Source organism: Capsicum annuum, chromosome 3 (assembly GCF_002878395.1).
Source record: "Capsicum annuum cultivar UCD-10X-F1 chromosome 3, UCD10Xv1.1, whole genome shotgun sequence".
NCBI lineage: Eukaryota > Viridiplantae > Streptophyta > Magnoliopsida > Solanales > Solanaceae > Capsicum > Capsicum annuum.
The window spans coordinates 250,492,752-250,509,285 of record NC_061113.1 but is presented as its reverse complement, the minus strand read 5'-3'; the positions used below and the strand labels follow the sequence as shown (position 1 = coordinate 250,509,285).

Below are 16,534 nucleotides of genomic sequence, written 5' to 3'. Positions count from 1 at the left end.
ATTATTTTTGGGATAACTTGCTTTCCAACCAAACGACTTCAGTGTAATACTTTTTTTTTTTTTTTTATGACTGATAATATTTTACATTATTATAAATAAAACCTATAACGCGTGGATATATATGTGTAAATTGGTCAAAGCAATTTATAGGTGATATTCTTTCACCTATTGTATGGGGTAAAATCAGTGCGAAGACACGCGAAATGATCAGAATAGGTAACTTAAGCGCTTGATGCAACAATGAAAGCTACGATTATAGACAATCTCTCGAGCCATCAACAATAAAGACACCCTCTCATAAAGGATAAGACGACTGCTCAACATTCATAATGACATGGTGCAAGAAGACAAATGGAGGGCAAGAATGTCAGATCCTTCAATAACGCAGACAAGTCCATACAGAGGCAGAGCATCAGGAGAATATTAGCTGGCTCTTTGATGAATCACACAAATGGTGCACCCACATGGGTCTTACTCCTTTAATTAGGGCATTGTTGTCAAATTATAATTGGCCAGAGCCTAAGGTTATAAATTACAAATACTCGTATTTGCTCACTTGTAAAACGATCTACTCTCTCACTCTCTCAATCAATACAATAGTTGTAACTTGCTCTCCAAGCTTTTCTTTTTGCTCTTGAATATTCGCATAGTTGTGAGACATCTCGAATGACTTTGATCAGTTTTCGATTATATTTAAGAATTGTTTCGACGCTCTCAGTTTTTTTTGCTTTACTACGTATCTTATTTCATTCGTAGATAATGATTTTTTTAGTCACCTAGAACATAATTGCTAATAAATTGGATCTAAAACAAGGTCAAATTGAAATATACGCTCTTGATTCAGCTATATATAAATTCAATTGTATCTAAAATAAGGTAAGGCCAAACCACAATAAATGCTCTTGATTCAGTTATAAATTCAAGTGTATCTAAAATAAAATCAAATCACAATATACGCTCTTGATTCAACTATAAATTCAGTTATATCAAATTCACGGGAAACATATATATGCTACTCATATGACCACAAAAAAACAAAATAAAAACAAAAGTTTGGTGCAGTGAGGGGAGCATATTGCATATAAACAAAAGTAGGAGGAGTAACCTGAAAAGAAGGCGGGAGCTTTCCCGAAACATCACATATGGTTACGACGCCGTTTACAGTTGCCTCCAGTCCTAATGCTTCTACTATAAATTTTCCTTTCACTACAGAAAAGTCTAGATTCGAATCAAAACCCAGCAATAAGCAAAATCATTCTTCTCCAAATCGCTCCATATATCTGTAAGTTAGAATTTGTGTATGTATTGCTTTTCATCATTGAAAGAAGCTAGGGTTTTACCATTCTTATTTTCGTTTTCTGTCGTCACAATTATGCTTTCGCTAAGTTATTTGTTTGCGTGTAGTTTATTGTCTGTTTTACTTTTCTGTAGGAATTAACAATGGCAACTGAACAACCAAAGCCAGCTGCTGAAGATGTGAAGATGGATCTATTCGAGGACGACGACGAATTTGAAGAGTTTGCAATTGATCAAGGTCAGTAAGCCTTTTCCTTTTTTGATTTGTCCTTACATTTGATTTTTCTGAATGAAATCAAGTACCTATTCTGCTGTTTAAATTTTATAAAGACATCAGTTGTATTACATAACTGGGAATTTCTGCGAATATCAGTTGTCCTAGCTTCACTTATTTGTTGATGGTACCTGCACTTTGAAATCCGACTATTGCGCAAAAATACAACTATCTAATGTACTATTATATTAGTATTCGCATCCTAATCCTGAATTATGTTGCTCTCTAGATAAGGTAGAATATCCCGTTGTTTACTTCTGCCAAGGTTTATTTTTGATGTTGCTTTTGAGCTCCATGTTTATTTTCAATTGCAACAACAACGTATGTAGTCCCTGTATAATCCCACAAGTTGAATTGGGTCTGGGAAGAGTGGTGTGTACGCAGCCTTCACCCCGCTACCTTGTGAATGTAAAGAGGCCTTTTATTATCAATTGCGTCCTCTTGAAATGTCTAGTGTAACTTTTGTTGATAAGATATGCTTAAACCATCTATATATAATATCCAGTCCAGCTAACTTTATTCAATCTTTGTTATTTAGTGCTTCTCTTTTCCTTCTAGAAATATCGATAAGAGTCGCAACAATAAAAAAATATGGATAAGATTTACAAAATTTAAAAAATATGGATAAGATATGCAAGTTCCAATTTCTCTGTCTGTAGGAAATTAAGTCATGTATATTGGGATTGAGCACTTAACATTTTTCTTTTGAACTGGAAGAAGTTAGGAGGAGGGTAAGTATTTTTCTAGGTTGGTCTAGATGATTTTACTTAGTTGATGAATAGCACATTGTTCAAGGCAATCTGTTTTTAGATTCGCTGTCATATGGACTTCACTAGTGACAACAATAAATACGTCTCAGTCCCGAACAAGTACCATATAAACTTTGATATATCAAAATTTTCTTGTGGCTGATTTGTAGCCGTAAACACTAGACAAACTCTCAACAATGACACTACTAAATTTTGGTTTATTGTATCTATGTACTAGCCTACACTATTTGTTTATTCACCCAACTAGCAAGTGAGAAAGCACATGGTATTCATTTAGACTTACCAAATAACAAACTCTTATTGCCCCACTACATTTATATTTTGATGACCGAGAAACCCGTTTGAAGCCTACCCATAGGACAGATTGTAGCGTTCAGAACTCAGGGGATTCGCTCTACCCTTCTTCAGTTAAATACCAGATTTTCTTCTTGAGCAATAACTACAGGTCTTCTAGAATATGCTGACCACCACATTAAATATAAACTGTAGATAGTCTTCAAGAAGATAACTGTCACCATTCTTTAGCCAAGCCCCTGTTACATGGAGTCATGGGGCATTGGTGTAAGTGCGGACATTCTAAAGGTTGGGTTCACTTACCTAATCTTAGGATTCGGGGGTAAGGATCCACGTTGGAGTGCAGGTGCTGAGGTATGACTAATAAATGTATAGCATAATATACATATACACTGCAGTATTAAATTGGGATGAATTTGAATTATACAAGTAGAAATAAGCTCTTTTAAGTACTAATTTTTATTTGATATGTATATCTCATAGAATAGTAAACTGTTTTGAGATGTACCCATGTGTGTGTTCCAGAGATTGCTTCGAAATAAGATCCTTGCTATATATTGCAATTAAACATATATAGCTATTTATTAATCCAAGAAACCAAATTTCCATCCACCAGTGCATCTCATTCATAGCTGTAGTCAACACACGCTAGGTGAGTTGACCAAATGTGGTGCATTGTCCACACCCACATTCAATTGTTGTTGGATTGACATGGGCATTGTGAGAGTCGTCGGAAGGATCAGTGTAACATGTTCCCCGATACTGTTTCACAGTAATAAGTGACGCTAATTTATAAAGTAGTTACTTGTTTATATTCAATCAGTTAAGATATTTGCTGACAACAGAGTAAAATTTAATGATCCCTCTTTGGCAATGGATTATTAATTATTTCCTTATTTTCTTTATGAGGGTCATGTTGACTAATTCTCCGCCTCTATCTCTATTAATTACTCCCTCCATTTCTAAATAAGTGTTCCTTTTGACTTGGCACGCCCTTTAATAAACTACTCACTTCTAGAATATAAAAGGTAACTTTACCAACTTACCCCTTATTAAATTTTATCTATTTCCAAGTTGACATTGATCACTGTATTTAAATTCAAGGGCATATTAGGAAAATTATGATCAAAGTATTCTTGAAGACTTAAATATACACTTATTTGGGAACAAAATCACAACCCAAAAGGAGCACCTACAGAGGAATGAAGGGGGTAACTTATTTTGAACATGTGAACAATATATGATTTGTCAAAGAGACTTGTGATATAATACCATCAAATGTATATGTATTGATGGTCAAACAAGGACTCTATTGATTCTTCAAATTGGAAGTTGCTCTTAGAAAACCAAATTGATGGAATAATACTTTTATTTTCAAGTTAATTTGAACAGCTTGTGCATTCCCTATTGGAGCTCTATCACGTGGATCTAGTATTATTAATGAGGTAGGAGACACAGTGAGTTTCCGAAATGTTGACCACAGATTAACATGATCTCAGCAGCCTGGTTTGAAAGTAATTTGGGCTGATAAATGGGTTAGATCTATGGATTTTGTTTCATCTTATTACATAGAGTCAGCCAACCCAGTAACTAGCAGGATACTGAGAGGACATATTAGAAAGAATGTGAACGCAGAGAGAATTTTGCATGTAATTATATCTCTTGGATGGAACCTAAGTAATGTTTGGAGGAACTAACTTCTAAGGTTTGACGTTGAAGGAGGTCCCCAAAGACAGATGGATTGGGGTCTATCTTTATGATTAATGAGTTTGATCTCATCTTTAATGTGCTCATTTTTACTGTCCTATTAAAATGCTATGGAAGCTGTCTCTTCTTTAAGCTGTCTGAAGGTCATGGCTTGCAAGTGTACTTTTCTCGATGAAGTAAGGAACTTCTATTATAAAGAGATCACACTAGGATTTGCTGTGGTATTTGTTTGGAAGTGTTTGTAAGACTGCTTTGGTTGAACAATATTTTGACAAATGCTTGTATTTTCCATAAGCTCAAAAGCCTCATGAAAAACTGATGAGGGTAATGGAGCTGGTAGGGAAAATTGTTTTTTCATTACACATTCAAGTAATTTTGATTTGTTTTCCTATAAGATTTGCACTAAAACTGTGGTAACATTCTACTTAACAATCCATCATTGAGGAAAGCTTGACAATTTGCCACTTCACTTTAACAAATTCAAAAGGGGTGATGGAACTTTTTCCGAACCACTGGCATGGTGTAACATCTGCTAAAAATTAAAACCAGAATACAATTCTTGATCTGGTCCTTTTTCTATTTCTTTTCTATTTTTAATATTACAAAGTTTAGCATGCCATGTCATTTTCCACATATATTGAGAGTCAAGCAGCTTATTAAGTTAAGAATCTTAACCATGTTACCCATATCCTTCCATGTTTGATTAAACAGCTAGATGCTCTGTAAAATTGACCGTAACATGTCTAGATATTTGTAGTATTTTGTGGTCTCTTGAGTCATGATAACTGGGTGTTTTAACTTTTTCATCGGCTTCTCAATTCTGGAATAGACTTTTTAACTCTTTAGTTCTCCTTTTAGATGTATTTTTCGCTTAGTTTTCGTAGTACTATCTTGTCATGACTTCTAAAATAAATTTAAAATGATCAGAGTGGGAGGATAAAGAGGAAGGCAAAGAAGTAACACAGCAATGGGAAGATGATTGGGATGATGATGATGTCAACGATGACTTCTCTCTGCAGCTCAGGAAGGAACTGGAAAGCAACAGTGAGAAGAAATGAGCTACATTTGCCCATGAGGTTTTATCCCTCTCAACATTGAACCATGTTATTCCTGTTCTGAGTGAGAGATGTTGCCATATGTTTGTACTCTTTTATTTTGCTGAATACGTGAAACTTAGCTTTCACCTTTTGTTGACAGTATGAGACCTGTGGCATACAAACTCAAATTCAGTTCCATGTGATCTTAGTTTGAGCAGAAAAAATTGAGTAGTATTCTGTCTATCTCTAAGTTTCTGGTTCTCTAGTATTGGAGAAGGTATTTCTCATAAGTAGGTAAAAAATTGCACTGCTTTCAGCTTACACAAATGTTTTAAGAGAATACACTAACGGACAAAGGATGTACCTTGTTGGTAATAGGTTCTAGCTTCATCCTTGTCGTGGGGTCTGATATTCTGATGCTGTATAATCACTTTTGTACCATTGCTTGGTAGTTCATCATACATGAATAATCACTTTTGTACCATTGCTTGGTAGTTCATCATACATGTATAATCACTTTTGTACCATTGCTTGGTAGTTCCCTTAAATGTAGCAATCTAAAAATAATTAGTCTAAGAAAAATAAAAATAAAAACATAAGTATAACATACATGCAACATCACTGATATACTGCAAAGTCCTTATTAGATGATCTAAATAAAGCGAGCGACTATTAATTATTGAGCATAAATATATGCACAAACAGCAACAGCAGAAAGAATATGAATCTCTTAAAAACCCTACAACCTGTTCCTTTGATGAAATCAAGAGAATTTTAATTAAATGACTAAATGACCCTTAACATAGTTGTTAAGGATTTTAATTACCCTTAGCATAAAATGACTAAACAGTGTGTTTAATTACATTTATATTTTCAAAGCATAATTAATAAAACTAATTTGATAAAATAAATTCATAATTAATATTCTCTTAATGGGTGTGCCATGTCAATAGGGGTCAACTAATATGAAACAGAGGGAGTATAATATATAATTCTAGAAACATCAATGCTAGAAATGTCCTGTAATGTATATGTGGTGGAAATAGTAGATACATGGATAGATATTCATGTGGTAGAGAAATAATTTCTCCGTTGTTTCTTTCATGTGCCACCCTTTGATCGGATGCGAATTTTAAGAAATAAATAATGATTTCATAAAATTACTCCTCTTAAGTTGTATTTTCTTATTAAGTGAGATTCAAAAAAGATAAATTAAGAATGATATCATTAAATAGTTGCTAATTAAGAAAAAAACGATAGTATTTTTAGATGAATTAAAAGAAAATGACGACACATAAAATAAAACAGAGGAAATACAAACCTTGACAGATATTTTTTGACAATTACAATCAAATTATATATATGAAATACCAAAACTATCTTTGGTAGTCCTTTATAGAAATACCGTGTAATGTGCTTGTGGTCCAATCACACGCACATGGATAGATAATATTCATCATGTGGCAGAGAAGTGAAAACATGAAAAAATATTTTTGGATAATTACATACAATGAAATAGATATAAAATACCAAAATTATCCTTAATCCAATTACATACAAGAAAATAAAGTAGTAAAGTAATAATAATTAATTGTGAACCTAATAAGTATAAGGAGCATATTAAGAACCGATAGAGTTTAAATTCTAGCCCCAATTTCAGTGGTACCCGGCCATGCATCATCAATAAGAAGGCCTAATGTGGTCCAAGATGAGCCACCACCTTTCATAGATTTCTCTGCATTTTCTCCCAATTCCTTCACTTTCTTCCTCACACCTTCTCCCTTTTCACCTTCCATTAACTCTCTCACCATTTTCTCAACTTCTTCAGCTTCCACAAAACCCCTCACTCATCCATTTCTCGGCATAATCCTCAGCCCCACCCCAAGTTCCTCAGTCACCATTCTTGCATTTATGTGTTGTTCAGCCATAAATGGCAGCGCCAAAATAGGCACTTTAGCACATACACTTTCCAAGACTGAATTCCATCCGCAGTGACTCAAAAACCCTTGGATGCTTTTGTGCCTCAACACTTCACTCTGATCTACCCATTCTTTCACTATTAATGCTTTGTTTTTTACCCTGTCCTCGAACCCTGCCAAATGATCCAAAATTTTTTGTCTTGTCACCCATAAGAAACATGTGTTGGACGATTCAAGCCCCTTTGCTATTTCTCGAACTTGCTCCTCGGAAACTTCTGCCTGAGTACCAAATGCTACGTACAGAACGGGCTGTTTTTCTGTTAATTTATTGTTGAGCCATTGCATCCATGTTTCGTGTTCGAGTGCTGCAGCTGTGATGGGCTGTTTGGCTAGGCAAAGAGGACCAACACACCATGATTTTGGTCCAAAGTGTTGGTTCCAATAGTCTGCAAATCTTGGTTCCAGTTAGTAAAAGCTGTTGGTGATCATGCCACGGCTCTTTGCAAAGTAATTAAGTACTGTCGACACAAATAATAAACATGAATACACCACATTTGTTAAAATGGATGGATTATGTTTTCTCTGTTAATGTATTTTAAAGAATGATCTACACTCGAAGTTTGTATTTTACTCTTTATGAGTTGATTTATATACAAAATATAATGCCTGTCTAAAACTTGAAGTGTTGAAATTAATCATTTCATTCTTGAAGTCCGTATAGTCAAACATTGCTTCATGTATAAATTTGAAAGGAGGGATGTTAGAAGTGTACAATATCTTCCATGTATTATAAGCTGATTACCAATGTGATATTAGAGCATGTATGGTATTTTAAACTAAAATTTGCAAAAAGCATATTTTCACGTGTTTGCATGTGTGAAGGATTGATTGATTAAAAGAAAATGTGAAAGATTGGAGCGTATTGATAAATAAATAGACATAAACTAACTTTGATACACTAATTACCATGATAAGCAAACATACCTTGCTCTTTCATAAAGTCCACGGCTGGACCTTTTAGCTCAAGGTCTCCAAACGGAGGTGGACAATCATTTCTTGTCAATTTCAACCATGGGAAACTTAAAACTGCATAAGGCTCGTCTGGTGAAATTGTTTTAGAATGAGGACGTTCTATCCGAATAATTTGACACAGGGTAGTAGCGAAGACACTCATACCGAAGAAACAGTACCTTGGGATATCAATTTTTTCGGCTGACTCGAGTCCATCAAAGAAATGCATCAGATATGACTCACGTTGGCCGATGCTGCAAAACTGACAGCGCCTGCATCAGCTTTGTAGCATTTGCAAATTGACCAAAAGAGGACATGGACGGAAGCTTCTCAGTATTTTCAACACCGGAAGGGATGCCAAGTACACCTTTAGGAAAATCAATAATGGAGATGGATACGTCTTGTAGAAAATCGCGAATGGAGGGGCCATTTGCAGGGGTGGTGAAGACGGTGACAGCGATGAAACGCCGGCACAAAAGGGTGGCAAGGTGAAGGAGAGGGATTGTGTGGCCATGAGACATGAAAGGAAATATCACAAAGTGTGGTGATGCAACTGTCCCCATTTCTGTTTTGGTTTTTTTCACTCAGAATGAAAATGGTATTGATTGATATCTAAGCAAAGGGAGTGGTGTTAAATATAGTACTACTGAATGTTTTCTTAATTAATATGCCATTAGAATTTTTAAAGTTATAAGTATGTTTCACATAAATTTGAAAATCACACAATTTGTGAAAACTTTTAAAACATTTCAAATTCTTATGCAATTTGACAACTCCTAAGGAAGTAGTTGTGAAAATCCAGTTGCGTCTGCAGAATTTTGTATAAACGGTGTCACCTTAAAAGAAGTAAACAAAATTAGCAATTCACTGCAATGACAATATTATATTAAGATTTGTCACATTATACTTCAACCTATCATGCTCAATAAATCATTGAGGATTAGAAGATATGAACCAATGATCATAAAAAATTATTTTGAAAAAAAAAAAAAGGTGATTTGAGGTTGAAAAATACAAAGATACTCCCTTCATTCCTTTTTAATTGCTCAACCATTTTTTTTTCATTTTTAGATTCAAACAATGCAAATTTTAACCAACATTTTAAGATATATTTCTTAATCAAATTTAAAAAAAAAAATGCAATTTACAATACTTTTTATGTAGTTTTTTAATATCTAAAATTTAATTTATGAAATTCAAATTAATCTAATCTAATTTAATTTTAAAACTTAGTTAAATTGACTAATGAAAAATGATGGACACAATTAAAAAAAATGGAGCGAGTATGATGTTACTATTGCGAGTCTGGAACTAAAATATGACATAAAACTAAAAAAAGTATCAAAATATGTCATGTATATAAAATGTGACCATAATATACTTTAAAAAGTGAGTTATATGAATTATTTTTAACGACTGGTAGCAAATTGAGTTAAAAATCTGAAAAAGTACATAATAACTCATTTAAACGGAGTTAAAAATCTGAAAAAATACATAATAACTTATTTTTTTCTACATAACTCACTTTTTATAATAGAAGTTACATAACTCGCTTTTTAAGTGAGTTATGCATTTTTTTCAACATAATTCACTTAAAAGTGAATTGCATAATAGAAGTTACACAACTCACTTTTTAAGTGATTTTTGCATTTTTTTTCTACATAACTTACTTTAAAGGTGAGTTATATAATAAAAGTTACATAACTCACTTAACAAGTGAGTTATGCATTTTTTTCTACATAAATATAATAAAAGTTATAGCTCACTTCATAAAAACTTATATATTATGTGAACAATCAATTTAACTTTTTAAAGTTTTATTTTTTTAGAAATAAGGTCAACTAATACGAAACAGAGGGAGTAAAACTCACTGATTATGTGAGTTATTCAAATATAAAATAAGTAAAAAAAATAAGTTATCCATTGAATATAACTCTTAAAATAAGTGTGATAAGTGCATAACTTTATTAGTGATATGAAATATGAATATAGTGCTAAAAATATGAGTTATACAAAATAAATTATATACTAAACAACTTGATGTGAGGATGAAGTATATGCTCATTAATTGTTATATATACCATACAACGAAAATCTTTTTTAAAAAGAAAAAAATATAGATAAAATTGTTATATGTACTTTCAAGATATATCATATAAAGTTGATACATTCATCAAAAATGTTCGTCAAACATGGACAGATGCTATTGTGCAAACCCTACTCGTATAGCTTCTTGTTACATGTCGATGGCGCCTTCAGACTTGGCGATGACCACAAGGCGCCAACATTCATATCAACAGGCATTACAGTGGACGTTGGACCCCGCACACCATGCTTGTCGTACTTATATTAGTCAGCACATTGTTATTATATTTGACCAGGCTGATCAGGTCCTTGAGGGGCCCATTTTTCAGGTGTTGAGTATATGGAGATGAAGAGGAGTAAACACCTAATTTTATTCCTTTTAAATTTAATTTTATTTAATTTTAACTTACATTATTATATATTCTTACCCATGAAATTATATTCCACAAAAATATAAAAAAAACAATTCTTAACATAATTCTTTACAAATTCTATCTTATTTTAATACTATCCTAATCAACTTTAGAACTCATCTTAACAATCTACCCCACCTATACCTATACCTATACCCCTACCCTTACCCTTTAAGCCCCTCCGCCATATTTTTTTTCCGCAAAGAAAGGGGAGTATATACACAATACAGCAAAGGAACACAGGCAACATCATCTTCTCCATTCAAACACTCACAGACTCCATTTTCTTTTCCTTCTTTTCTTTTACACAGTAACACGCACACACACACTCTCAGAAAACCCACACACGAGAGAACACATACAAAAACTGATAGATACGCACAGAGAGGAGATTTGAGAGATTGAGGGAGAACAACAAAAGAAATTGGGTGAGAAGACGATAGAGAAAGGAAAAAATAGATAAAGATTAGCTGTTTCCGGCAAGTTCTTGCCGGAGAAAAACCCATTAGCTCAGAATCTACCGGAATTCGACCGACCACCACTGGTTTCACCCGATTTTCTGACCATGTCGCATTCAGCAACCATTCCCGTCCCCTTCCCTGCGAACATTCACCAGAATCCATCGGAAAACGATATGGGATGAGTATGGGTCTTCATCATTTTGTGGTTTCTGATCTGTTGGGGCGAGAAATAGTAATGGGTCTATGTTGAAGTTGGTTTGTGCGATGTTGAGGTTCCATTTGGGTCGAGGTTCTGTAAGTTTGTGGTTCCGAATCTGTGAGGCTTTTTCTCCGTTTAACAAAGCATCAATTTGAGTTTCAATTCTTCAACTTTATTTTTTTCATTTTTATCGTAATATGATGTGTTAATGTTGTGATTTGCGTGGTTTGTGTTGATTGATGATATAATTCTGATAGTGTGTTTGACGTTCTTTAATTATCAAGATTTGATTGGTTGATGTTACCTTGAAATCGATTAATCGTTTGGTTGAGAAATGAATTTTGGAAGGGGTTAAACGTGATGAAGTAAATTCATGTTAATTTTTGGATCTTTGATTATATTGAATTTGTTGGAACTGTGATAAACTGAATCTAGTAAGCAAATGCTAAGTCGGGTAGGTAAATTTTAAGAATTGTGTTTTGTTGAATGTTTGAATGTGTGTGTGAACAGTTCTTTCTACTTTATCACGCAAGATTTGAAGATGTATTCATACGTCGAGGAATGCCTTGAGGTTATACTGTACTTATTCATCGGGGAATGTCCCGAAGTATCATGTACGCAAAGAAGGCTCGTGATCAAGGCCCGAGGTTTCGGGTAAAGCATGGGATCGTAGTTTAGGATTAGTGTAGGTTAGCGTAGGTTTGCTTTTTCGCATTTTTCTATCTTGGGACTGTATAAATTGAACTGGACATTATATTTTGAATTGTTTTTGTTTTGTTTGTTTGATTGATTGTTTTTATGTGTTTTGTGTGGTTTATACATTCGTAGTGTCAAATTAGCCGATGCGCTCCACCAAGCGACCGTGGTCGAACCACGGGATCGAGGGATGCCTATTACCTTCCCCTCGGTCAATAGAATTCCTTAGCCGGAATCTCTGTTCGCAAATCGAATTTTAGAGAAATCATTTTGAAAAGGATTTTCAAAGGTGACTTGGAACACTCGATCTGTGTCAAGTGGTGACTCTGAGTTAATTGAAAATAATTCTTTTTCGGAACAAATCTTCATTTTGTCACTTTAATAATAAAAACCCTTTCGAAACTTAAAACGGATCTCACGAACGTGGAGGTGTTGTACCGGTGCAGAGGGGTGGACGAGGAGCCACAAAAGTTTTTGATGAATATATCAACTTTGTATGATATATTTTGAAAGTACATGTAACAACTTTCTCTATGTGTTTTATCTTTTTTTTTTAAAAAAAATTAGTTGTATGATATATATAACAATTAATGAACATATACTCCATCCTTACGTCTAGTTGTGTGGTATATAATTTGTATTGCATAATTCATATATTTTTAGCATCATATTCATATTTCATATCACTAATAAAGTTATGCATTTATCACATATATTTTAAGAGTTATATTCAATGGATTTATATTTGAATAACTCACATAATCAGTGAGTTTTACATCCTGCGTTTTGTATTAATTGGCCTTCTTTCCAAAAATAAAATTTTTAAAAGATAAATTGATTGTTCACATAATATGTAAGTTTTTATAAAGTGAGTTGTATAACTTTTGTTATATTTATGTAGAAAAAATATGGATAACTCACTTTTTAAGTGAGTGTTATGTAGAAAAAAATGTAAAACTCACTTAAAAAATGAGTTATGTAACATCTATTATATAACTCACTTAAAAAGTGAGCTAAGTATATTATGGTCACATATGACATATTTTAATTTTTTTAAAAAAAATTCATGACATATTTTGATTTCGGACTCTATATTGGAGAGTAAAATCTCTTAGAATTGAACCTTGGAGTGAGTATGTCACCTAATTAAATTAGAACAAAGAGAGTGAAGTTTGCTTGAAGATAATAATTGGTGCATGTTCTTGCGTTGAAAATTCTTAATTGTATTATCCTCCTTAATAATAAGTGAGAAGTATCGATCACCTCCTGAACTTATTACATTTTATTTATGATACATCTAAACTTTGACTAGTCTTAAATACCTCCCCCCTCCCCCCCTCCCCCCCTTAATCTTATGTTTTTCCTACATTGAGTGTCCCTTTTTTGCTAATGTGGCAAAATAATTGATTTCACACTTCATCACGTGTGCGATGGAGTTATTTTTTTGCCAAATCAGCATTTTCAATTATAAAAAAAATGAAAAAACTTTATTTTCCTTTAATTTGTTTTAAAAAATTCAATTATCCCTCTTCCTCCACCACTTTCAATCTAAAATAAAAAAATCATTCTATTGCTTCTACTTTATCTACTTATTTCTAACTCCATGAATTATAATAGGAGACTTGTTTGTGCATGTGGATCTCGTCCAATTGTGAGAATTTCATGATCGGATGACAATTTCAAATGTAGATTCTTCGGTTGTATGTATTTATATTGGTTAACAATTTTTAGTCCCTAACGATTTGATTTTCGATTTAACCGATAAAAAAATACTCATAAAATAAAATAAAAGTAGTAATTAACATGAAGAGAAATCGAATTTTAGTTGCAACTAAAATCCTACTCATATATATATATATATATATATATATATACTAGACTTAGCATACGCGTTCCACGCGTGTAATTTGCTTAAATGAGTTTAATTTTATAAAATTATTTTGATATCTATTTTTCGGCGAGAAATAATTTCTGTTTGACTAATTAATTTAAAAACAGAACAACTATTGTATATAACTTAACTATAAATATTTGACAAAGTTTTTAAAAGTGTTTTTAAATGTATTTTTTTCAAAAATACTTTTAAAACATAATTAATTTTTTTTTCATTCATGAAAATAGTTGAAGTTAAAACTCATTTTTTTTTGTTAAATTTGTTTTAATCTAATCTCTCATTCTTGGACCTAAGGTATTTTCAAACATATACTTAATTTAATGCATTATGTAACCACAATATCTTTCATGTCATTTAATTTAGGACCTTTATAATCAATTAATATTTTATTTAGATCTTCTTTATTATTTAAATTAGTTTTCGATGTGTGCTTTAACATAGAATGCAAATTCATGTAAATAATGAATATGATTAATTAACAACTTAACAATTTAAATTCAAATTAACAGAAATTTTTTTCTAACCTGCCAAATAAAAAAATTCAAAAATTGACCACATAATCATTTTCATGGGGTATTAACACACCTTATAATGTAATACATGTTCACGCCCACAAAATTCAAATCATTCTGTTCATCAAGCACAAATAAATATAAATATTTTTGTTCATAAAAAAATAAATCTAAAAATCATGAAAATTCATAACAAAAATTACAGCTTTAACTCAGAAAGTTCTATAATAAAAAATACATTTGTAAACCTAGAAAAATATTATTATTGAAATTGAATAATATGACGTTATGCAAAGCTTACATTACAAACTTTCACAAAATAAATAAAAAATAATTAAAATTGACTATATTTAAAAGGTATATTTATGATCAACCATGTTTACATATATTTATTATATTTAAAAAGATATCAATTACAAAAATAATATAATTAAAAAGATATATTTAGCTTCCGTAAATAATGAATATAAAGGATTTGGTATACTTAAGTCCTAAACATAGTATCATAAGTAAATATATGCAAACAATAAAATCATTAGAAAGTGTCATTAACTTTAAAATAAATAATTTTGCTAGAAGACTTCAACTTTGGCTTATATACAATTAAAAAAAAATAAATAGTAAAAAGGAGTTATGTCCCAATTTTGAACTAACACTTCGAATGAAAAAATATGCTTGCAAGTTGCAAAATATCATTTATTAAAGAAAAATAGTTATTTGAATTGATAAAAGAAATTAAAATCACCTCTTCAACTACTGTTTGATCATGTTTCTCCTCAGAGATCGGTTAGAGCTACCTTAATTTAGATCATCGTGTCATATATCTTAATAAGATCGATTTTGTTGTCCAACTCATATTTGATTTGGCTTTCTTTTGATATCTCAATGACCGGCATGAATGTATTGTGAAGATCACAATAACACCAAATTAAGGTTTCCATACAAACAGGAAATATAGTAATAAACCCTTTCTCATTTTTCTAGACCTATTTACATGAAAGATTTAATGATCCCAATATGCCAAAATCTCCCACAATTGAGATAAACAAAGAAAAGGAATGAAAAGGATGTCGACTGTCATTTTTCTCAAGACGATAAAGATATGAAAACAATATGTACCTTATGACCGTATTTTGAAATCAATACTAAAATTAAAGTGGTGGATGATAGGGGAAACAAATTCTGGAAGAATGCATGGATTGTCATACTCCTCAAAAAATTCAACAAATAAAGTAACAAACATAATGATGATACACTAGATCTCATGATTTATTCACAATTAAACTAAATGCGTGCAATCAAAAATTAAAAGAGAATTCATCTAACAAAGAAGGTTAGAAAACTCTAGGCATGCACCCAAGAAGAAAGCTTCAATTAATTATTAATTATTAAAATCAAAATTTTTTCAAGTAAACTTTGATCAAAATACGACTTAAATAGAATTATAGACATTTTTTTTTTTATATAAGGTAAAAAATAAATAGACATTCTTTTTTTTATGTAAGGTAAAAAAAAAAAATTATTTCAGGTAAAGTTCTATTTGATTTAAAAGTTTTTATATAAGGTAAAATTCTAATTGATTTAGAAGTGTTAATAATACGATTTCTTATCTGAATCAAATAAACTTTTTCCTTTTGCATAGATTTTTTCTTTAAAAGGAAATATACTTTGATTAGTAAAAATTTTTTCCCTTAAAAGTTGTCATGCCTATTTCTTTTTTCAACAAATATAAATTTGTCTTAATTTTTTTTTCCTTTTACAACATTTTTCTCCTAAATAGGACTCCTAACAAAAAGTTTGACTCATTATATTTAATTCGTTTCAAGTGTGGGATTCTTTCTTTTTTTTTTTTTTGTTATTCTAACCATTTTAATAATAATTTAATAATAATTATTTTTAAAAAATAATAAATGACGATTTTGTTTATTATGGAGTGAGTTAATGAAGGGCAAAAAGTTCAAATCAT

General features: G+C 31.7%; 1 protein-coding gene and 1 pseudogene across 1 annotated transcript; one reads left to right on the top strand and one right to left on the bottom strand.

Annotated features, from left to right (window-relative positions):
- The first annotated feature begins 1,077 nt into the window (after positions 1-1,077).
- LOC107862405 (protein DELETION OF SUV3 SUPPRESSOR 1(I)) lies at positions 1,078-5,621 on the top strand. The gene is made up of 3 exons (XM_016707981.2): positions 1,078-1,282; positions 1,432-1,534; positions 5,269-5,621. Exons 2-3 carry the CDS (start codon positions 1,441-1,443, stop codon positions 5,397-5,399), a joined length of 225 nt encoding a protein of 74 aa, XP_016563467.1. The 5' UTR covers positions 1,078-1,282; positions 1,432-1,440; the 3' UTR covers positions 5,400-5,621.
- A 270-nt stretch (positions 5,622-5,891) lies between these two features.
- LOC107862402 lies at positions 5,892-9,023 on the bottom strand (annotated as a pseudogene).
- Between the last annotated feature and the right edge of the window lie 7,511 nt (positions 9,024-16,534).